This window comes from Malania oleifera, chromosome 2 (genome assembly GCF_029873635.1).
Source record: "Malania oleifera isolate guangnan ecotype guangnan chromosome 2, ASM2987363v1, whole genome shotgun sequence".
NCBI classification, from domain to species: Eukaryota; Viridiplantae; Streptophyta; class Magnoliopsida; order Santalales; family Ximeniaceae; genus Malania; species Malania oleifera.
The window spans coordinates 5,371,426-5,395,478 of record NC_080418.1 but is presented as its reverse complement, the minus strand read 5'-3'; the positions used below and the strand labels follow the sequence as shown (position 1 = coordinate 5,395,478).

General features: G+C 35.4%; 1 protein-coding gene across 3 annotated transcripts; it reads left to right on the top strand.

Annotated features, from left to right (window-relative positions):
- Positions 1-5,214: 5,214 nt before the first annotated feature.
- Positions 5,215-20,894, top strand: LOC131149074 (uncharacterized). Of its 3 annotated transcripts, none has more exons than XM_058099141.1 (11): positions 5,215-5,345; positions 5,785-8,379; positions 8,522-8,651; positions 8,769-8,857; positions 10,201-10,445; positions 12,073-12,159; positions 12,268-12,367; positions 18,478-18,676; positions 18,759-18,891; positions 20,260-20,317; positions 20,407-20,894. In XM_058099141.1, the coding sequence occupies exons 1-11, from the start codon at positions 5,235-5,237 to the stop codon at positions 20,572-20,574; spliced, it is 3,915 nt and encodes a 1,304-aa protein (XP_057955124.1). In that variant the 5' UTR covers positions 5,215-5,234; the 3' UTR covers positions 20,575-20,894. The 3 variants fall into 3 exon arrangements, with proteins under 3 accessions (XP_057955124.1, XP_057955123.1, XP_057955125.1); XM_058099140.1 differs by having other exon boundaries at positions 20,170-20,317; XM_058099142.1 differs by lacking the exons at positions 18,478-18,676; positions 18,759-18,891; positions 20,260-20,317; positions 20,407-20,894 and adding an exon at positions 14,757-14,877.
- The last annotated feature ends 3,159 nt before the right edge of the window (positions 20,895-24,053 follow it).

Here is a 24,053-nt window from a genome sequence, read left to right as displayed (position 1 = left end):
AAATGTGGTGGAATTTGTGAAATGAGATATGATGGCTAAGAGCCAAGTTTGATATGACGACTGAGTGCCGAGTTTGATGTGACGGTTATACTGAATTACGAAAATGAGAATTTTATTATAGTTTTATTACTTAAATTGCATTATATGATTTAAGAATCCTGAGGATCAGTTGTGATGAAAGTATGGTACCGTAGTTAGTAAATGAGATAGTGCAGCCACACTGTTTTGGATAGAAGTGTTAATAATGAAAAGTTGATTTGGCCACGAAATGGTTGTGTACCCTCCTAGAGTTTGGACTAGGTTGGGTAGGCAAATCGGACTTGCAGACATGAGGTTTGGACTAAGTCTAGTGGTGGGCTAGCTAGGGGTAGGTCTAGTCTTCGGACCGTACAATCCGATCATGGGGGTTTATACATGATGATGTTGTTTGTTTAAAAAAAAATTTTTTTTATACATATATGTAAGTTTATGTAAATGATATTATTTACTGAATTGATTATATTGCGAAGAAAATGTATATTTCTAACTGTAAAGGTGTGAGTTATATTATACAAATGTCATATTTGCCAGATAAAGTAAATTAAGTGATGAGATGTTTGATTTCACTAAAATTCATGTTAGCCACACATTGACAATAATTTATTCCGTCTTACTAAGAAGTGTCTCACTCCAATAAATATATTAAATTTTTAGGACCTAAAGGAAATCGAATCTAGGAGTTTCAGGGTGGGACCTAGACGAGCTAGCCGAAAGTGGGCTTGGTAGGATACTATTTTGTTATGTTTAGTTGTTTTCGAACATTCTAGGTTGTATAATGTTTTGGGAAAATTTTAGTAAGACTATTGAAAGTAGTAGTCAGATATGTATGGTTGTATAAGTATATTTTACTTCCATTGGTTGTATGTTTATATTAATTATGGATGTTGATAAGGTGGTATTAGAGTATTATAGGGGTATTTATGAAATATAAGCACTCCAGACCCCACTGGATTCGGGGTGCTACACATTAAATACAATGGGCCTCGGACACCACTGTTTAATAATAATAATAATAATAATAATAATAATAATAATAATAATAATAATAATAGGTGTGTTAAGAGGGAAAAGTCTTTTCATTTAACAAATTTGTCAAATAAAGCTAAATTCCTAAAATATCTTAGATGATGATATGGACAATTTTGTTTAATTTATGATTCAAATTATTTGTTCTTAAAAGTTATCCTAAAATGGTTAAACTTAGTTTTTTAAGAGTTCAAAGTAAGTTACCAAATGTTTCCAACCTAACTTTTAGTTTCCTGTTAAAAAGATAGAACTTCCAAAAAAGGGTGGGTCAATGTCGAGCTAGTATTCTAACTCCTTGAAACCTTTCTAAAAAATCATAGAAATTAAATTTTTTACTTTTAAAAGCATTTATTTGGTTTAGCTTGAGATAATGACACTTATGTGGTCAATGAAAAAGATAATTTATTTGTAGTAAAAAGGATTGGTGCATATACGAATAATTTTATTAAAATATTTTAAATTTTAAAATATTAAAACGGACAGATTTACTAAATCATAAGGAATATCTAAGTAATTAATTTTATAATAGTTGTAAAAAGCTAACACAAATATGAAAGTTTATTAGAAAAAAAACAAAGTTGTGAAATGTCTCAAACTAAGTAATTATTAGGCCAGATGATCTAATTATTCATATTTTAGATAATAATTAAATTATTGTATTTTGATCAAAATTTTGAAAATCAGACTTGGTAGCATGGCTACTCAATCATATCTTGAGTTGACTGGTCTAACTAAATCAGTTTAATTAACTAAAAAATATAAGGTTTTAATTTTAAAAGTTGAACTCATTGAGGTTGAAACATTTATCTACTTTATGTATGAATTTGAAGCACCAAATGCATATGGCTCTGAGATGGGTTGATATATATTTTTTAATTTAATTTTTTTTTGTCTTCTATCTCTCTGTGTGTTAAACAACCGAGGAAAGGGACCCATGTGAACCTCACTAATTCTTTTATATACTGACTTTTCTTTTCTTTTTTGTCCTCTTCGCTATTTCTATATCTATCATCTATGTTTGTTGGAGGAGAAGGGAGCCCATGCGGGCCCTACTCATTTTGAAATTTGTTATTTACCCTTCTCTCGCGCCTCTGATAGAGTTAGAACTGCAAACGAGTCAAGCTGAATCGAGCTGTGCGAGCTTGAGCTCAGCTCATTGTTTTATAAGTGAGCTTAAGTTGAGCTTGAGCCCAACTTATTTAGCATATATATAACTCGAACACAACTCGATTAAAGCTCATTTAACATATAAATGAGTCAAACTTGAGCTCAAACTCAGTTCTACTAAAGTTTGCTTTAAACTAATAATGAACCAAGCCACTAACTAATTAAATTAACTAATAATTAATAAATATATATATAAAAATATTTTAAAATAAAAAAATTTAAAGTCAAATATTTAATGTGATTAATATTGAGTCAGTTCACGAGCTTAATATCGAGTTAGTTCATGAGCTCAATGTCAGGCTAGTTCATGAGTTACTAACTAATAAATGAGCTGATAAACGAGTTGACTTACAAGTTGTTAAACAAACCAACTTGCGAGCTATTAAACGAGCCAGCTCATGAGCTTTTAAACGAGTTAGTTCATGAGCCTAAGAAGCTAAATATAAACCAACTCGAGTTTAATTTGTTTAATTAGTGAGCTTGAAATTTGAGTTTGAGTTCAGCTTGTTTAACTTAATAAACGAGTTCATGCGAATCATTATCAAGTTGAGCATTGAGTAACTCATGAGCAGTTCAACTTATTTGCAACCCTACATGGAGTTGACATGTAGTGGTAATAATTTTTTTTTTTTTTTTTGCATCCAGCTTTTGTTTATTTATTTATTTTTTCTCCTCTCGTTCTTTCTATCTAAGCCGATAGATGAAGGGCATCATGTAGGTACTTTTATTTATTTATTTATTTTTCATTTTGAAGCTCCTTCCCCCCCCTCTCTCTCTCTCTCTCTCTCTATATATATATATATATATATATATATATTTGGCTTCACTAATTTTTTAATTAGTTTTTATACCACTTTTTCTTGTTATGAGAAAAGATTTAAAAATCCCAACTTGAATGAATTATAAAAAAAAATGAGTCACAATTCAACCATTTTTCACTACTTTGTTTCTCAATAAAAACTTTCTTTATCTTTTTGTTTATGTTCACACACACTAAATTTATAGAATTAATTTAAATTTTATATTATTAAAAAATATGAAAGCATATATACATTATTTCAAAATTATAAAAGTAATTGGAATTATTTTAAAAATATTTAGTACAATATATAAAATACAGTTTACCTTTTCACATACTTTTCACCAATAGTTTCTAATAGCAAAACATTACAATTATATATAAAAATGTATTTATAGATATAAATACATAAACATATGTAAATTTAATAATGGTTAAACTTCCCGTATCTTATAAAATAAATTATTTAAATTTTATTCAAATCTTACATTTTAAAATCTCATTCAATATTAATATGGTCTATATCTATATTTTATTTTCCTCAACTAATTTTAGAGTTAAAAATGGTCTACGGCAAATAACTTTATATGATCCGTACATGTTCATAATACAATTTTTATAAATATGACACTATTCATATAAATTTATGATGTGAAATAATGTGTTAAATTCTAATATTATTGTAAAAACTAATTATCAAAATAAATATGACGTGAGTACGAGCTAGTTTTACTAGTCTTTAATATAATTTTTTAAGAGAAGTATGTGCATTTTTTAAAATCTTAGAGAAAGTAAATTTATGAACGGAAATTAATAAAGAAAGTATTATTAATGTTAAGAACTTGAGTAGCACGAACAATAGGTTTAGAGTAGGGAAGATTAGGATAACATCGATTTTACTATTTAAGTTTATAATTTTCATTTAAATTTTTATTCTATTCCAATTTCAACTCATTTCATTAAATGAGTGAAACGTGACATAAACTCTTTCGAAATACATTTTTAGTTAAAAAAATTTGTCTTATCAGCAAAAGTCATTAAATTTATTGACCAGTTTAGCATCGTGACAAAACTCTTCTTATTTTACACTAAATAATTTTTTAGATAAAATTGTAGATATAAGCTCAAAGATATAATGATTAATAAATTTCACTCTACGAACATGGCCGAAAAACTCATTTATGATGTGTTATTTTCACTTATTTTAGGGGAATGAATTACTCATCAATTAAAAAATAAAAAAATTATTAACAATTTGTGATACAAACTTTAATACGAAAAATTTAGAGTTGCTAATTTCCTAGACTCTATATCAAGATATAATAATAAATAATTTCTAGCAAATTATTAAAGGTTCTAATAATTATATAATGAAACTAAATAAATTAACACAAAAATATCAAATTAGTATCAAGTAAAATAAAACTATCAATAATTAACAGCCAATAATCATAAAATAAACAATTTTCCCATCAAGTCAATTTTTTTTAAAATAAATATATATAAAACATGCAAAAATATCATAAATCTCAAAGAAATTAATCAAACTCTCGCATGTTGTATACTTTGTTTAAGTTAATTAATTTATAAGATATTTATAGATTTCATCTGTTTACAAGGGTAATTTAATTAAAAAATATTAATTATTTATCTACTGGCTATATAATATGAACCTATTGGATTTGATTTTTTTTTTTTTTGATTACATAGGAACTCCAGCCATCAACGAGTCTTTCAAACTCTCTGATGCGGCATTAAACCTTCAAATCAGCATCCTCCGTTCCCAAATCTTGCTAATCAGGGTAAAGTCTGAATACGAACACGACTTCCGTACATCAGTGAGACATTTGGCCAATTCGACTTCCGGGATATATCTTCATTACTATTCACGGTGCTCGCTGCCTCACAAAGAACTTTCACCATCCCCGATACACATCTCATTAAAAGAATTTAGCATCTTGGAAGGCATTACAAAACAATACAAATTTATGGAAAGGAACTGTAATTTCCATATAAAATAAAAGTCAATGTGAAAAATTTGGAAAGCAGTTTTTGCATATTTATACTTTTTAATTATTGGGTGCCTTGGGAGTGGGGTTTGCCGTGGATCACGCGCAAAGCGCGTGCCGATGGTAGCACTGTAGTACATATAGTCAGTCTTCTTCCCAAGCCTGCTAATTGCTATACCCTGCGGCAGGTCTGCATGCAAAGCTCTTCAATGGCGGCCGACCTTGAAGAACCAGAGCCCGAGAGACAGAGCAAGCGCAGGAGATTCGAGAATAGAATGAAGCTTCTCGTTGCGGAGAAAGTTGAGGTAATGTCACTGTTTCTGGGTCCCCCCCCCCCTTCTCTTTATTGCCATTCAAGATTTTTGGTTATGATTTCTGGGTTTTTGGTTTTGAGGTTTATGTTTCTGGTTTGGGAAAGAATGCCGTTTTATTCCATTATATTTTACTCGAATTTTTTTTTGTGCTGCTCACTATTCTTTCTTGCTTGTTCTTCTTGATTTTCTTCCACAATTGTATGCTTTTTCTGTTTTACTGGTTAATTTTCGAGGACCATCTCTTGCATTATGCTGCTCCGTACATTATTGTTATTGTCTATATATGAATGTTTGTTTAATGACCACGAATTTCTTAAATTGGGGGATTAATAGTTTGTGGGTTTCCTTAAATACTGTTCTTCCTGCGATCAGTAAATGTGGGGTGTTCAATATGAGTTTCAAAAATCGGTGTCAATGTGAAAATGTGCAGGTTAGGAGTTTGGAAGATGGATTTCTGGGTTCATGGCACTCAGGAACAGTGATTGCCTGTGAAAATCAAGCCCGTTGTGTCAAATATGATCATATTCTAAATGATGATACATATGAAAGCCTTGTTGAACGAGTGGTTGTTTCTGGCGTCATCAATGGCGATGCCATTTCTGCCGGGGGAGCTTCCTGTAATTCCCGGGGGCTGATAAGGCCATTACCGCCTCACTGGGATTGTGGGAAGTGGAGCTTCCACTATGGACTCTGTGTGGATGCCTTTTACAGGGAGGCTTGGTGGGAAGGGGTGATATTTGATCATGATGATGGTTCACAGGAGAGGAAAATTCTTTTCCCGGACCTGGGCGACGAATTGAATATTGGAATAGACCTTTTGCGGGTTACTCAGGATTGGGATGAAGCCACAGAGGATTGGAAGCTGCGGGGAGACTGGGTGTTTCTTGAACTGATCGATGAATACGAGCAAGAATGGCCTCTTTTTGTTTCTATTAAGCAAATTTGGTATGACATGCGGACAAAGAAGGGTTTTGAAAAGGTGGGGGAGTGGACTTGTTCCATGAAAGATGCATGGAGAGAGTTGGTGTTGGAGACCATTGAGGATAACTTTAAGCTGACCGTAGATAAGTTTTTGGATGAATTGGGTTTTTCAGGGTGTTTGGGACAAGTAGGGGAATTGGAGCTATCTGATTTCGTTCCTGCTCTTGATGCTGATTTGGCTAAATCTGGTGCTGTGGTGCCTGTTAAGAATGTCTGTCCTCGGGATGGATTGGACGATCGTAGTATGGAGGTTGACAATGATGAAGTGGGGCAGATGCAACCTCAGGCTTTGTCTGTTTTACCATCCAAGCCAGGCCGAAGTTCTGGTATGAGTTCATTTACCAACAGTGAAGGATTTTTTAGCACCCATTATGATGAGCTCAAGCAGATGCCAACACATGCAACATGTACAAGAAGAAAAGCATGGCTGCCTGTTGGCCATGACATAGTTCCTGGAGCCGAGTTCTGCCCAAGTGCTGTCATTGAATATGCCCGTATTTCTGCTGACAACAAGAAACCTTCAAATTCTCTTGCAACAAATGTTAGGAAACATCTCTCATACCTGGGCTGGAAAATGGAGTTTAAAAGGGATACCATACTGCTCTCTAGCAAGAACTGCATGACAAAGAAAGAACATAATATGGTTAGACTGCGTTACTTGTCACCTGATGGGAAGAAATATTATTCTCTTTCTCAGCTTTGCCAGGATTTGAGGGAGACTCTTGCTGAAATAGATTCTCTTGTCAATGAAGATGAATGTAGAAGTGTAGATACTTTGCCTAGTGATTTGTTCTCATCTCAGCTTCTTGTGCAATCAGATGTAAATGAGTGCTTACCTGTGCCTTCACCTTCTGATAATGATGGCAGCGATAATGTTGATGTTTTTATTGAACCTGAATATTGTCCTCAAGCTGTGCTGAACTGGTGTTTTCTTGGATCAAGAAATGACAAATATCAGGGATGGAAGAAGGATAATAAGCGTGCTGACCTGTCTTATAAAGCAAAGAAGCACCTTTCTGCACTGGGGTGGAGTTTTTGGTATGTACGAAAGCAAACAAAGCGTGAAATGCGCTATTGCTCCCCAGGAAAAAAGATTTTTTACTCACTTCGCACAGCCTGTGAATACTGCATAGAAGAAGGAAATTTTTTTGGTAAAAATGCCTCCACCTGTAAAAATGAGGGAAAACTAAATATCAGCAAGGAATCCAAGTTTACAGAATTTCAGGGATGTTCCAGAGCACTAAGTTCACTGCCTGATAATTGTCCAATGGAATCTTTGGAAATGTCACCCTCAAGAGAACTTGTCGAGGTAGGTAAAATGAATGGAGGAATTATGAAATTACGACTGAAGAGAAAGAATGGTGTATTACATAATTTAGCTCACTTGCTTCAAGGTCAAACAGAAGTCAGTTTACATGTTAGACAAGATGAGTTAGCAGTTGGATCAATAACCAATAGAAAGCCAAAGGAAATGAGGCATCAGAATGCCAGCTGTCCAAAGATGAAGAAGGCAAAGCCGCCTGGAGCTTTGACATTGGATGGTAGTTATTCGACCCGTGTGCTAAGATCAAAGAAAAGAGCAAAGCAGGTAGTGGCTCCTAGTTCCACACACCACAACCCTAGAACTGTACTTTCTTGGTTGATAGACAACAATGTGGTGCTGCCAAGGGCAAAAGTACGTTACAGGAGCAGAAAAGATTCTCATTCAATGGCAGAAGGGCGGATAACTCGTGATGGGATCAAATGCATTTGTTGCCAAGAAGTGTTCACTCTCAGGGGTTTTGAAGCTCATGCTGGCAGCAGTTGCCAACGGCCAGCAGCAAACATTTTTTTGGAAGATGGTAGGTCTTTGTTAGAATGCCAGATGCAAATTAAACGGAGCAATGATATAAGCAGCTTTGCTACAGAAAGTCATCCTGGGGTAAGGGGTGATCGGCATCAATGTGATAATGACTACATATGCTCTGTTTGTCACTATGGTGGTGAATTAATTTTATGCGATCAGTGCCCATCATCATTCCATAAAAGCTGTCTCGGTCTGAAGGTAGATTCCTTGTTTTGATTCTCTATTTGTGCTTCATTAAAAGCTCCCAGTTTTTAAACAACTCCACCCGGGGGGGGGGGGGGAGATGTACAATTGTGAACTTCAATTTCCAATATTTGACTAAAAATTCTGCTTAATTTAGGATATTCCGGCTGGTGATTGGTTCTGTCCATCATGCTGTTGTAGAATTTGCGGCGAAAGCAAATTGAATGGAAATATTGATGATCATACAGATACTAGTTTTCTCAACTGTGATCAGTGTGAGAGTCGATGTAGGTTACATCTGAACTGTTTGTGGCTATTTTTATTGCACATGTTTATGTGTAAATTTATTTAACTAAATGCAGATATGGAAATTTTTGTGACCAGCTTTGGTTTATTTGCTGTAGATCATGTGTGCTGCCTAAGGAAAGAAGGGCTAGTTAAGCTGGGAAGTAATCCTAAAGGAAATTGGTTTTGCAGTAAAATTTGTGAAAAGGTACTTCTCCCTCTTAGATTTTAGGTAATAATATGGGCATCAAGTTCTGATTATGCCAAATGTTGGTGCATACGCAATTTTGAAGATTTTTTTTTCCCGTAATGGAAATATTTAGATGACCATTGCATCATTTTTTCTATGCTAATAATTTCATATGTACTCGTAGGAATAGCCTTGCAAATGATTTATTATTGAACTTCTTGTTTGTTGTCGCGTTCTAGTTATGTGTGAGTATGTGTCTTTTTTGCACAAGCTATGCACTAGTGTAAGGTCGGCAAAGCATTTTGTGGATTGATGCAAAAATTTGAAGCTTGTCAATATGACAGTAAATTTTTATTTTACTTTTTTATTTTGTATTTAGTGTGTTGATTCCAGCATGAGCAAACCATGAATTCCAATATGAGCAACTGAAGCAGTGCTGGTTTAGTTACACATTAATGCATGCTAACTAGCTGAGATATTTTCAGGGGAAGAACTCTTAGCTAAATTTGAGAGAAACAAATGTAATAAGCAAATGTTGAAGATAAATTGTGGCCTTGATAAATTGCGTCATTTCTGCTTTGAGAAAGCCCATCAATTTGTAGTTACAATGAAAACTTCAATTCTTTCACATTTACAGATTTTAGGACTTTACGAAGTGAAACTAACAATAGCTTAGCTGTCTGTTCTTTCTGGCATGTACCATTCCTTCCAATGTTTGCTTTCCTTCTATTTCTGGTTTATATCAATTTCCCGCACCTAGCATTTTATCTTGCCACATCAGTCCCACATCAGCGACTCAGAAATTGTAAGCTCCATCAGTCCCACATCAGCGACTCAGAAATTGTAAGCTCCATCAGTCCTACTTGGTATTTTTAAGTACAATAAATTTGTTCCATTAAATGGGTTTGAACTATGTCATTCATGGATACTATTGAGGAGATTTTTAAAGCATCTTTAAGAGTTCAGAAACCATCCAAAAAAATATATATGAATCAAATTTCTGCAATGATGGGAGCAAATTAATTTTTGAGTATGTATTGTTGCAATGTGTTATGTGAAATTGCTCAAATGGCCAAATGGTTGATCTTAATCGTTAACATCAGTGTTGACATGGTAACATGCAGTGCAGCTTCAAATAAACTGTTGGGAAAGAAACTCTAGTGGAACAATGCTCATCCCGCCCCATGCTTTCTGTGTTAAGCTTATGTAGGCTGTTTATAATGATGATATACTTTGCAGTGGTTTAGTGTGCATATATATATTATGCTTATATGTTTTCCTCTAGTTAATAATTACTGTTGGACAATATTATGTGACACAAACTGAACATTGATGTGTATTCTCTCCTGCCATTTTTGCAGATATTTTTGGGCCTTGACAAGCTTCTAGGGAAACCAGTACCAGTGGGTGTCAATCATTTAACTTGGACTTTGTTAAAATCCAAAAAATATGATAACCACAGTCCTAATATAAATGATGTTGAGGCCTTGACGGAGAATTACAGCAAGCTCAATGTTGCTGTTGGTCTGATGCATGAGTGCTTTGAGCCTGTTAGGGAACCTCACACCAGGAGGGATCTAGTTGAAGATGTTATTTTCAGTAGGAGGTGAGATATTCTTAGTAGGATCACTCATTATTTTCCCGACCTTTTATTTTATACTCGTGAATGATTTATCTTGTTTTTATTAAGTCTTTTTTGCATATTGTATTTGTATGTCTGCTCTGATCTGATGCTCTCATAACTGATTACAGAAATAATCAATATTTGATGTCTTGTTTTGGGTTCCTGACCTGAATTTTGCTTATTATATTGGTAAGATTGTTCTGGCTGCTTTATTAATGAGTTCAGGTGGGATGAGCGCTTTGGGGATTGATTTGAGTAAGACTCGCATGATCGACGTAGTTAGGGTTGAGAAACCGACCCTACAGTCATCAAATTGCCTAGAATCAGGGGTTTCTGTGTACTTAATTAGTCCTTGGCCCCAAGGATCATATGAGGGGTTTCTGTAGTATATTTGTACATTTGCGAGTTCACACACTAGGGTCATTGATCTGGTTTTTGGTCCTCCTCTAACCACCCCCCACCCCCCAAAAATTGAGGTTATGAGTTTTTTCAATCTAGACTTGCATGTGGTATATAATTCGAACCTGCCCAAGCTGGACCCATGGAGCTGGCTGACTCTGGTATCCTGCTACATAATGCTATTAGGCATCATTTTTAAAAACTGTGTGGACCATAATGGACATGGTCCCAAACCATTCAAGTTGCTGGTCCATCACAAGGTACCTTGACTCTTTCTCGTAAGCCGATCCAGTAGATTGATTAGAAAAATTCTGGTAAACCATTGATTTTTCTAGTGTCTAATTCTAAATATATGATTCATTCATTACTAGTTTGAAAATTTATGATGCAAGCAAGCATATTAATGATGAGGGATATATTTTTGCTATGCAATACTTGTACTTGTTCTGTTGTTCAGCCTAAGCCTGCTGAGGAAGAGTTATAACTGCAAACCGGGTCAACTTGGCAGAAATTGGATGACTCGTCCCGACTCCCTGACCATGTGACCAGCCAGGTTGACCAGTTGACCCATGCCTGTAAAAAGACTTGAAGGTGCAAGTGTGAAAACTTGAACTTTAGGCCAATTGTACCGTCCTCTTTTTTTTATACAAAACCAAAGAGAGAAGATACATAATGTGTTTTGCATATATTGGTATATATTATGTCTACAAATTAATCAATAATTATGCGCTCAACTCTTTCACTTTTAAATAGATTATTAAATGAACCAAACTCCCACCCTCACTATTTATTGGACTCTACAAATGATAATACTCTTAAATTTTTTTGATAATAATATTAAGTCTCAAGAATATTTGAAAAGTTAAAGGAAAATCATAAAAAATATTTTAATTGTTGTAGTTTTCTGACTTTGATTTGTTAGTAGGATGTTGAGGTCACTGGCGACCACCGGTTTGATTCACTTTCTAACGGGTCTGACCAACTCTGTTTTGTTAACAGGTCCAGATTTTAAAACTATGGTATTAGAACCGTCTCACTAGTGTTTTTGATAGCGTATAAGGGAGAGTAGGTATCTGCTTTATGTTTTTGGTCATTTCATTTTAATTGGGTACCCTATCCTGCAGTTTTGGGACTTCTCTCTCTCATCCACTGGCTTGTACATGTAGTTCATTGCTCCTATAGTCTGATGCTAGTGCTTTGGAATTTGCAGCTCAGAGCTAAACCGTTTGAACTTCCAAGGGTTTTATACAGTGCTTCTGGAGAGAAACGATGAATTGATTAGTGTGGGCACTGTAAGGTAAGCTTTAGGGTTAATTCCTGTATGAGCTGCTGTCTCTCTATCTCTCTCCCACTAAGAAATTATTATGGGAAACTAAAATGTAATTTCCTTATTTTCTTGTTTAAGGGTCCATGGGAAGAAGGTGGCAGAAGTACCGCTTGTTGGCACCCGGTTTCAATATCGCCGTCTTGGAATGTGTCGCATTTTGATGAATGAGCTTGAAAAGGTAATGTACTCCGTGTGTGTGTGTGTGTGTGTGTATGTAGTCTGTATGCATTGTGTGTTTGCACCTTGTGCCTGCAGTGAGTTGGGTAGTTTGTGGGTGGTGGTGTTTGTGGGGCGCAAGACGACTTCATAATGAGGTTAGTGTAATAAATATTGAGGATGGCTAGCCCCATTTCTATGCTTATAGTTATAGATGTAAATAATACGTCCGGAAAGTAGTGTCATAACAAATACAAGAGTTTTTTGTGTAAAATGTTGAAAGCGGATGGTAGCATCATTTTTTTTTTATAGAAAAATAAATTCATTAACATCAAAGAGAAGAATTTACAAGGGGCGGAGGAAAAGGGTTCCTCCCAAAAAGCGGAAAAGTAAACAGATTTTTTTTTTTTTTTTAAACAGAGCTCTCCTCCAGTTATTTGAAGATCTGACACTAGCATTCCCCAGAATAAACCAAAAGAGTTAGCCCAAAAAGAAGCAAGGAAAACAACTCTTTCCCAAAGAAGGCTAAAGGATGTAGCTTTGCAATAAAAAATCCTAGTGAAAGAAGAAACGATTGAAAAATATTTTTCTTCATTATATTGTTCTTCTGTACAAGTCAATATATAATACGATTACCTATTCTAAACAAGGAAACAATTTCCTATTGAATAATATCAAATCCTCCATAATTACCCACTTTCCTAATTTGTATTTTATTTACAAAGATATTCGGGATTGATATTTTAACACTCCCCCTCAAGTTGGATCATAAATATTAATCATCTCCAACTTGCTAATAAGATCATCAAAGTTCTGTCATCCCAACCCTTTAAGGAGGATATTTGCAGTTTGTTCCTTGGTTGGCACATAAGTCATACATATAATTCCTTTTTCAATTTTTTCTTTGATGAAGTGCTTGTCTACCTCCACATGTTTAGTCCTGTCATGTTGGATTGGATTAAGAGAGATGCTAATAGCTGCCTTATTTGTCACTGTAGAGTTTGATAGGAAAGTTCACCGATACCCGTAATTCCTCCAATAGTTTTCGTAACCACAATCCTTCACAAATCCCTTGAGCGACTGCCCTGAATTCAGCTTCAGCACTACTACGAGCCACCACATTCTGTTTTTTGCTTCTCCAAGTTACGAGATTTCCCCAAACGAATATACAATATCCTGTGGTGGACCTTCTATCTTCCACTGATCCTGCCCAATCTGCATTTGTAAAGATTTCTACTTCCTTGCTTTCACAATTCTTAAAGAAGAGTCCTCTTCCCGGGGATCCCTTGAGATATCTAAGGATCTTGTATACAGCATCTAAGTGAACTTCCTTTGGTGAATGGATGTGTTGACTTACTACACTGACTGCAAATGTAATGTCTGGTCTAGTATGTGATAGGTAGATCAGCTTGCCAACCAATCTCTGATACCTCTCATTTTCTACCGGTTTTCCACAATCTTCAACCCTCTTTACTGTTTCTATCGGGGTTTCGCTGGGTTTGCGCCCTAGCATGCCAGTTTCAACTAGGAGGTCGGTAACATACTTTCGCTGAGAAACACTAATTCCCTTTTTCGTTCTTGCCACTTCCATGCCAAAAAATACCGCATCAGTCCCAAGTCTTTAACTTCAAATTCAGTAGCCAGAACCTTCTTCAATTTTTTCATTTCTACAGTATCATCACCAGTAAGAATTATGTCATCGACATACACTATTAGGATTGTTCTCTTACCTCTTTCAGACTGTTGGAAGAATAGTGTATGGTTTGATTGCCCTTGTCGATACCCTTGATTCTTTAGTACCTTTGCGAATCTGTCGAACCACGCTCTAGGAGATTGTTTGAGGCCATATAACGATTTCTTTAATTTACACACTTTGTTTTCTTCACCTGTTCTACTGAATCCTGGTGGTATAGTCATGTAAACTTCCTCTTCCAATTCTCCATTTAAGAAAGCATTTTTAATAACAAGTTGTTGCAGTGGCCAATCTAAATTGGTTGCTAGGGACAAGAGAACCCGAACTGTATTTAAGTTTGCCACTGGTGCAAATGTCTCAGTATAGTCAATGCCGTAGGTCTGTGTAAAGCTTTTTGCAACAAGTCTAGCTTTATATCTTTCAACTGTTCCTTCAGATTGACATTTCACTGTGAAGACCCATTTACAACCCACTGGCTTCTTCCCTTTCGGTAGATCTGTCAACTGTCAAGTTCCATTTTTTTCTAGGGCTCGCATTTCTTCCATGACTGCCTCTCTCCATTCTAGTATTTCTAGAGCTTCCTGAATGTTTTTTGGCATTTTCATCCTGTCAAGATTAGAGACAAACGCACGATATCTTGTAGACAAGCTTTTATAAGACATGTATTTCGACTAAGGGTATTGAGTACATGACCTGGTTTGTTTTCTGATTGCAATAGGTAAATTGATATCATCAGGTGCAAAATTATCAGAGGAAGACTCAATTACCAGATCAGGATAAGGCGAGGGCTCATGATTATTCGGAGCCATCACCGGTTCCAACGCTCTTTGGTGCCTCAGGTATGAGATTCTCCCTCTCCTTTGTTTTCAGCTTTCTTGAGTAAACCAGTATGTCTGCGTTGTTTTGCTCTCCTGCATCTCCCCCTGAGGGTAAGTGTTCAGTTGTGTTTGGCAAGTCGGGAAGTAATGTAATGGAGGACTTAATGGAAGACTCAATAGATGGCTCAGAGAATGGAGTAACTGGAGTAACCGTAGATTCAGTAGTAAAAGGATCAAAGAACCGATCTTCACTCCATTTCTCCCCTTGAAGAGAGGGCTTTGGGAAGTAAGGAGTGGTTTCAAAGAAAGTGACATCAAGACTAACGAACAGTTGTTTTGAGACCGGATCATAGCATTTGTAGCCTTTTTGGGTAGGTGAATAATCAAGGAAGACACATTTAATGGCACGAGGATCCAATTTATCGCAATGGTGTCGCAATGGTGTGCATGGACATGAACAAAGGCAGTACAATCAAAAATTTTCAGTGGGAGACTGGAAGGGAGTCGAGAGGTAGGAAAGTGTTCCTGAAATTTCTGAAGAGGGGTGACAAATGAGAGTGCTTGACTTGGCATTCGATTAATGAGATGTGTGGCTGTTAAGATGGCATCGCCCCAAAAATAATGTTTCATGTGGGTAGTGAACATTAATGCTCGGGCTACTTCAAGTATATGTTTATTTTTTTGTTCAGCAACCCCATTTTGTTGAGGGGTATCCACAAAGAACTTTGATGAACAATCCCATTATCTTGAAGATAAGTTCTCAGGATGGTATTAAAATATTCTGTACCATTATCAGTACGTAGGATCTGAATATGAGTCTGGAACTGTGTATGAATCATGGTATGAAAATTGATGAAAATGGAGCGGACTTCAGTTTTGTCTTTCAGTAAGTAGACCCAACAAAGATGAGTATGGTCATCAATAAAGGTTACAAACCATTTTGTATTGGTGCGATTTAGGGAACATGAGGGAACCCATACATCATTGTGAAACATAGCAAATGGGCGAGATGGTTTGTATATGGATGATGGAAAAGAAGTACGACGATGTTTAGCAAGCTCACATACTTCACATTGAAACTCAGAAGCCATTTTATTTGACAAAAAGAGAAGAAAACAAACGTTTTAAATAGTGGAAATTGGAATGACCCATCCGTGAATGTCATAACAAAATTTCACTATTTTTAGAAGTAGATGCAAAATCACAAATTGCAGTATTACATAGTTCACTCAAACTTGCCTCCTCAAAGTAGTAGAGTCCCTCATACACTCTAGTAGTGCCAATCGTCTTCCCTGATGATAGGTTCTGAAAAACACAATGAGAGGAAACAAATTTAGCGGAACAATTCGAATCTTTTGTTAATTGACTGATAGATAACAGATTGCACGATAACTTGGGGACATGTAAGACCGATTATAAAGTTAAGGAATCAGATATGCGAATACTTCCTTTTTTAGCAACTGGTGAGAGAGAGCCATCTGCAATTTTTACCTTCAAATTCCTGGCATGTGGTGAGTAGGATGAAAAATATTGATAAGACCCAATCATATGATCAGATGCATCCGAATCAATTATCCAAGGACATTTGTAACAAGATGTGGTTTTTAAAACTGACAGATGATTACCTTGGTGAGCTAGGGAACCAGCGGAAGACTGACCCGATGTTTGCATTGATGAAATCATCTTATATAACTGATCCAATTGTTCAGGACTGAATGCACTGCTGGACGGGGTATTGTTGTTCTCTCTTTGTGATCTTTCAGTTGATCCGTCAGTGTTGGCCTGGTACCCACGATTTTTTTGGTATTGTCTCGGTTTTCAATCTGCTGGTTTTCCATGAATCTCCCAGCAGGTATTTTTTGAATGACCTGTTTTTCGGCAATGGTCGCACCATATTTTTCCTCTTTGCGGTTGTTGACTAGGTCCCCCTGGGCCTTTTAATATAAGAGTTGAGGCATCCGGCCCAGCGTGTAGACCATCTAATTTTTGTGCGGATATAGGTACAGCCGGGTCCAGCCCAGTGGATCCATTTTGAGGCCGCAGCATCACCCGCCTCCTGTTCTCTTCCCTCCTGACCTTTGCGAAGACTTCTCGGGTTGAAGGGAGAGGTCGTCGGCCAAGCATCCGTCCCCTCACGTCATCGAGTTCTCGATTTAGGCCGGCAAGAAACTCAAAGACCCTCTCGTTTTCGAGCCTCCTTCGGTATTGAGTGCTGTCGCCAGAGCACTCCCACTCCTCATCGATACTCAGATCGAGCTCCTGCCAGAGATGACTCATCTCCATGAAATACTCGGTAACACCTTTCTCGCCTTGCTTCATCTGCCACAATCGGGTCTTGATGTCGAAGATTTGTGAGTAGCTTTCGACATCGGAGTACGTCTCACGTACGGCTTCCCAAAAACTTCCTTTGCCGTCGGCAAGAACAAGTAAATTTTTCCGATTGATGGTTGCATCGAGTTGATGAGTCAAGCCGTGACCATGGAGTTTTCGGACCTCCATCTTTGCAGGGCTACAGCATTGGAAGGGTCTGGCTTCCTCCGCTCACCGGTAAGATATCCAAGCTTCCCTTTTCCCTCAATCACCAGTTTCATGGACTGAGCCCATTCACGGAAATTTTTTCCATTTAGTTTTTCCAATGAGAGTGGAAAGACTGTGTTATCCAGTCCATTCGTACCCCCACCATACGTAACCTCTGAGTCACCGGTGATGTTTGCAGAGGAGGTAAAGGCTCTGCTGTTAGCCATCGTTTATCTGGGTTTAAGAAACCCTAGCTCTGATACCATGAAAGAAGAAACGATTGAAAAATATTTTTCTTCATTATATTGTTCTTCTGTACAATCCAATATATAATACGATTACCTATTCTAAACAAGGAAACAATTTCCTATTGAATAATATCAAATCCCCCATATTTACCCACTTTCCTAATTTGTATTTTATTTACAAAGATATTCGGGATTGATATTTTGACACCTAGCATTTCCTTCAGTCCAAAGGGTCGAAAAGAGAGTAAAGACAATGCATCTCCTTAAGGCCATCCCTTTCTTGATGGTAGCATCTTAATCACTGATTTATTTGTAGGAAACCTATTAGGAGTGGTGGCAACCTAGACAAATTGCTTTCTAGCACTTGGATTTTGGCCAATGTGACTATTTTATACTTTGGTCCCCCCTACAAATGCCTTAGAGTTCGGAGGATTGGGGGAGGGACTGGTTCATTATTTTGAAGTAACCTAATTATGAATAGAATACTTTGATTCTTTTTTTTTTCTTCCTTTTTCAGGGAGATAGGTCGTTGTCTCTGTGCTACATCCACTCCTAGGCACTTCCAAAATATGTGTACCATGTGTTTGGTTTCTTAAGCCTCAAAGCTGCACTAACATTTGTACTTTATAAATTGAGAAATTAGATGGATAGAATATGGCTTATTTTCAGGATTGCACAATTGTAGATTAGCAATGTTTATTGTGGTTATTTATTTAATCTATGGGTTATGGGCTAATATATTTTACTTTACAATCACGAAGAATTTATATATGCAAAACCCAAATTGCATTAAAAAATTAAGTTTTTCAACTTTTATGTTTGTCTGTTCCTCATTATTGTTTTCTGCCTTCTTCAGAAGTTCACTGAATTAGGAGTGGAGAGGCTGGTCTTGCCTGCTGTTCCGAGTGTGTTGAACACATGGACTACTTCATTTGGGTTTTCAAAGATGACACATTGTGAGAGACTAGAATTTTTGCCTTACACTTTCCTGGATTTCCAAGGTACCGTTATGTGTCAGAAACTCTTGAAAAGTACCCCTTTAATGGAACCAAGAGGTGCGTGCCTTGTATTGAGGGAGAAAAGAAATATGTACTCATTGATATGTGCATTTTTAACTTCTTGCATGCCATTTTGCAGGAATTCCGCATAAACTTCATGACGATATTAATGCAGCCAATGATAATGAGTTGGATGGTCACAGTCCCATCTCTGAAGTATTTCAAGCAGAACAAATTGAGGAGAATGAAATTGTGGACCAAGGACCATTGAAGTATGTCTTCCCTCTGATTTCTTCAATTAATTAATTAGTTACTTAGAACATAGATTTTATGAAGGCTCGAGTATTTCATCTTTAAGGATAATTAAAGAAATAGTATTGTGTGAGATTTGGTCCTTTGGAGCAACACAAATGGTAAAGAATTCTTCATTTGAGAAGTTTATGTTAGCTGTAACTTTAAATTTAAAAATAGCATAATAAAGCAGGTGAATATGATAGAATGGGCTTAATGTGTCCGTATTATATTTCTAGTCAAAATATTGTATGCCATGAAACCATTTTCAATCCAGCTACTTGTGTGGGGAATCTGGTCATCTGTCCTCGCCAAATGATGATAGTTTAGCATATATATTTCTTTGAAAGCTGTGTTTGATTGGAGTATCGTTTCCTTCTATACATCCATTGTTACATGAAATTGTTGATATTAAGGAACACTCAAGGGAGCAATTAAACTAGGCTTGCATTCATTTAGTTTATTTTGTCTGGGAGGTTTTGTGGCTCCACTTTTCCTAAATCCTGAGCATCGGCACTCCATGTATGCATTTCCCCCAAAATTCACATTTCCATTGTCTTGTATGCCTTCTCTCCACTGCAAGTAGGTTTCCTGAGACGATATTGGTTGGGCTCAAACTGGGGGCAGCATCTCCCAGCTTCATCCCACATCAAAAGATGGTGAAGAAATCCTCCCCTGCCCTTCTACAAACACTCAATCTCTTCTTAGGCATGTAAATGGATTTGGATTGGCTGATGTCATACCCCAAAATCCTCCCTTATTGCAATAAGTGGGATATGTAGTCTCCTGCCCTGATTCTGCCCTGAACATATTTAAATAAACAAATATATGCATGCATGTATGTGTGTATGTATAGGTATTTTTATTCAATTGTTCATAACTTTCTTACTGTATTATTGTTATTTTATTTGATATTATTATGTTATTAAGGTTAGATTTTATCTAGAACATAATTATAATAAAGTAAGATAAGTTATTTTATTTTATTAGGGCTGGCTTTGGATTGACAGTGAGGTTGCTCCTTTGTGACCAGTTTGGTCATGGGTTTGAGTCCAAGGAAACAGCCTCTCTGCATAAAAGCAGGGTAAAGCTGTGTACACTGATGATGCTCCCCCTACCCTCGCAAAGCGGGGAGCCTTGTGGCCCAGAGATTCCCTTTTCTTTTTTAAGTTATTTTATTTTAATAATATAAAGACATTAGTATTTTTTTTTTCTCCAAAATTATTTGTGTGCGTGTTTCTCTCTGTTTTTCTTCATAGTTTGTGGGATGGATTCAGAGTATGGCCCCCATTGCTAAACAACTATTTCATCAAGAATGATGGTTCACTGATCACTGTGATTTTTGGTAGTGCTAATGTAGGCGAGAGTAGCAATGGCAGCTACAGCATGTCGACTCCTGTTGCTTTGGTACTTGCATTTCCTCAAGAACATTTATCCATTCCCTAACTAATCTCGTATCGTTTTTAAGAATTTGAGTAAGCATTTCATGGGTGTAGGTGAGGCAAGAAGCTCTCCTTGGACGCAAAACGTGCTGTTGCGATATCAGTCTGGAGGGTTCTGTTGAAGATGCTGATCATAAGAAGGAAGTTGGGTATGTTAGCAATGACCACAGTTGTTTCAAATACTACAAGAGACGGAAGATATCATTCAATGGGGATTTCTGAACCTGGCTGAATACAATTGTAAGTAAGGCCATAAAAATTAGTGAGCAGGGAAGATTTTGTTGAGCTGGTCACCCAGGCTAGTTTGGGCATGAAATTTTGCTTTTTTGATTGTATGTGCAGATTCCTTCTCTCCTTGTAAATGTTATATTAAGGTTTGGGGGTCCTGTTTATTCATGTATAGTTGAGGAGAGGTTGCAATTAAGCAAGCTCATTTCGAGTTTCTTTTTGCGAGAACATGGCCACGTTAGTATCATTCTAAGTTGGAAATGGCTTTGTTTATGTTTTAGTAAGAAGAATCATTACTACTATTAGCTGCTCAAGTTTTGGTTTTTTGTTTTAAGATTTTGGTAGGACAGGTTTGAAGCATCCAACTATACAATTAGGCTGAAGCAGCCAAGCAGCCATTGTTGTTTTACTTATGGCTCACAAATTTGAGAAGCCATTGTAAAATCATGGCTATTCATTTGGATTCCAGTGCAAAACGGCTAGCTAGAGTGATGCAAGTTAATTCCAAATCTGGTGGCAGTCCTGCAGGGCAGAGCAGCAAAACAGAGTGCTCTGTTTGAACTTTCCCTTCACTCTGCTCACATATGATTCATGTTTGATTTCTGTACAGTCCAGGATTTAATTTAATTTTTTTTTTTTTTATAAAAAAAGATTACACTCGAGATGGAGATTTTGTTTGGGAAAAAAAAATTCTTTGTTTCGGAATGTTTTCAGGAAATTGAAAGCAAATTTTGGCAAATTCCTATGATACCGAAAAATTAAACAATTTTTGAATAATTTAGATCAAATTGTAAAATGCAGGGAGAAATTTTTTTAATTTAAAATTAAGAAAAATATTTAGGAAGGTAAAAAGGAAAGAGACATGAGGTGAAAAGATGATTAAAGGGAAAGGATGTGATTTTCCATTGATGGGTAGGTGGCCATCTTTAAATCTGTAATAAATTTTCAAACTTATTTTTGCACAAATAAGATAGCTTTCTATCATTTCTTAAAATATAAAATGAAAATAAAAATTATTTTATGCTAAAATTTTATGTAGTGTTTGGGAGCAAAAATTTCAGATGTTGGATTTGAATTTAAATGGATTTGAACAAATTTCAATACAATTTTTTTAATGTTCGGGAGCCATGAATTTGGATTTGTATTGGATTTGGATAAGATATAATACAAAATTGTACTGAAATTTGTCAAGCCCATTCAAATCCAAATCTCTAAGGTTGGAGAATCCATGCTCATGAACACAATGTTTTATATTACGTTTTATCCAAAACCAATACCAGTCCAAATTCAGGACCTCTCCAAACATAGGATTGAAGTGTTTGCAAGCTTAGATTGATTTATTATATTAAAAATTTCGCCGTAGGTTTAGGACTTCGGATTTTGAGCTTTCAATATAAATTTGTTTGGATTTCAAAATAAAATTCTAAAGCAATTGCACACTTAAGACTATTTTAATGTTAAGTATGTCCCATAGTAATTTGATCCCTCTCCTCCCAAAATTTATTTTCTCAATATTTAGTGCCTAATAATAACGAAATATAATGAAATAAATTGATAAATTTAATTTTATAATTTTGAAGGAGAAAACAACAGGAATTGTGAAACCACATATTCGCGCGTGGGCAATGAAAGTATTGTCAGCAAGCCCATTATTGCTTTGGCCCAAACAAAAAAGGCCGAATCCACCGCAGGGCCCATGTACCAGGGCCCACCCTGTTGGATGCGTCCAAAATAGAGGTAAAAGGGCATCATGAGATGTTCAACTTTATATCCCAATTTGGTTTAAAAGTTAATTAAAGCCATGTAAGTAAATCATTTGCATTGGGTTGAATCCCCAAAGCACATTGATAATTAATATTTCTCCAAAAATATTTCCATATTAATTAAATAATTATTAATTAGAAAATACTAATATTTTTAATTTGAAATAGTCACACAATAAAAGTAAGTAACCAAATACCAATTATTTTAAATACAACTAAGCGTCACTTATAACTTTCAACACTTTTTCAATTCAGCACTTATTAAATTCAACACTTTCTAGATTTACTATCCATTAATGAGCACAAACCAACTTGATCCTAGAGTTTAAAATACAAGACCTATTAAATTGTGAAAAAATGTTTCATATTTTTCATCTTTCACCACCTGTCTCACCCGACGTGCCAAGCATGTTATAATAATTTCTAAAATATATTTATTATCTTTCAGCTCTTCTGAAGCAAATATATATATATATATATATATATATATTTTAAAAATTTAGTTTTTAAAATACTTTGAGATGATAAATATGCAATTATTTAGAGTTTGATGATGTGACAATGGTATAGAGTGACCATGAGACTAATAGCAACACTAGATCAAAAAAGAAAGAAGAGCTTAGAAAGATGTTCTATGAATGTAGGAGAAGTAAAGCAAGGAACAACCTCTTCAACCATCAACCATCAAAATAAATAGATAGAAGCAAAGCAAGGAATCCAAAATTTGCCTCATTCATAGAAATAGCACATATGCTTTGCTCCTCTCTCTCTCTCTCTCTCTCTCTCTCTTAATTTTTCTTTTAATTTTAACTTTAATTAATAATTTTTTTTATTTTTATTTTTACGTATGAGTCTGAATTGAAATCGATTTGTTGAACTGTGACTCATATTTAAAGGGATTATCTACTTGAAACGTGCTATAAGTAAGAGGTTTTGTGCACAATGCGAAGGAGCTTGTAGGGTATAGTATAATTGTATTATCATTTGAGGGTATTTTGAAATTTCTATATGGAGCTATATATATAATTGGAGTCGAGGATTGAAATCCCAAGGCTGTTTTTGTTTAATGATAATAGAAATTACGCAAAGGTTCTGTAAACAAAGATACATTGCTGAATCACGTAAATTTGTTATACTTATTTTATCTTTTGACTTTCGCTATTTTTTTTTTTTTTGTATTTGTTATGTGTGTGCATAACCTTAAGGCGTGATTTCACAACATGATTAAATTTTTAGATTATGATTGTTTATTTTAGTCTATATTTTTAACAAATACTCACAATCTAAAGTTAATTAATTATTTAAAATTTGGTATAATTACATTGGCCAACTAATTTATTTATTCTTCAAAAGAATTAATATACTTTTCATCACTAAATTTTTTAAGTATGATTACTCAAAGGGTCCATTTGGATGAAGGATTTTATGTGAAAAAAGAAAAAAGAAAGGAAAATAAGGAAGAAACTCTTTTTCCCCTGTGTTTTTCTTCTCTATTAAATACTATAAAAAATAAAAAAAATTATTTTTCAAATGATTAAAAACTAAAAAAAAATTACAAAATATGAATAATGTGTAAAATTAAAATTTTATTTATGAAATTGGAATGTTTTTTATTTTCTTTCTCATTATCCTCAATAATTAAGCATGAAAATGATGATTCCCTTATATTTTCCTTTCATTTTTCCCAAACTTTTTTTAAATTCTAAACCG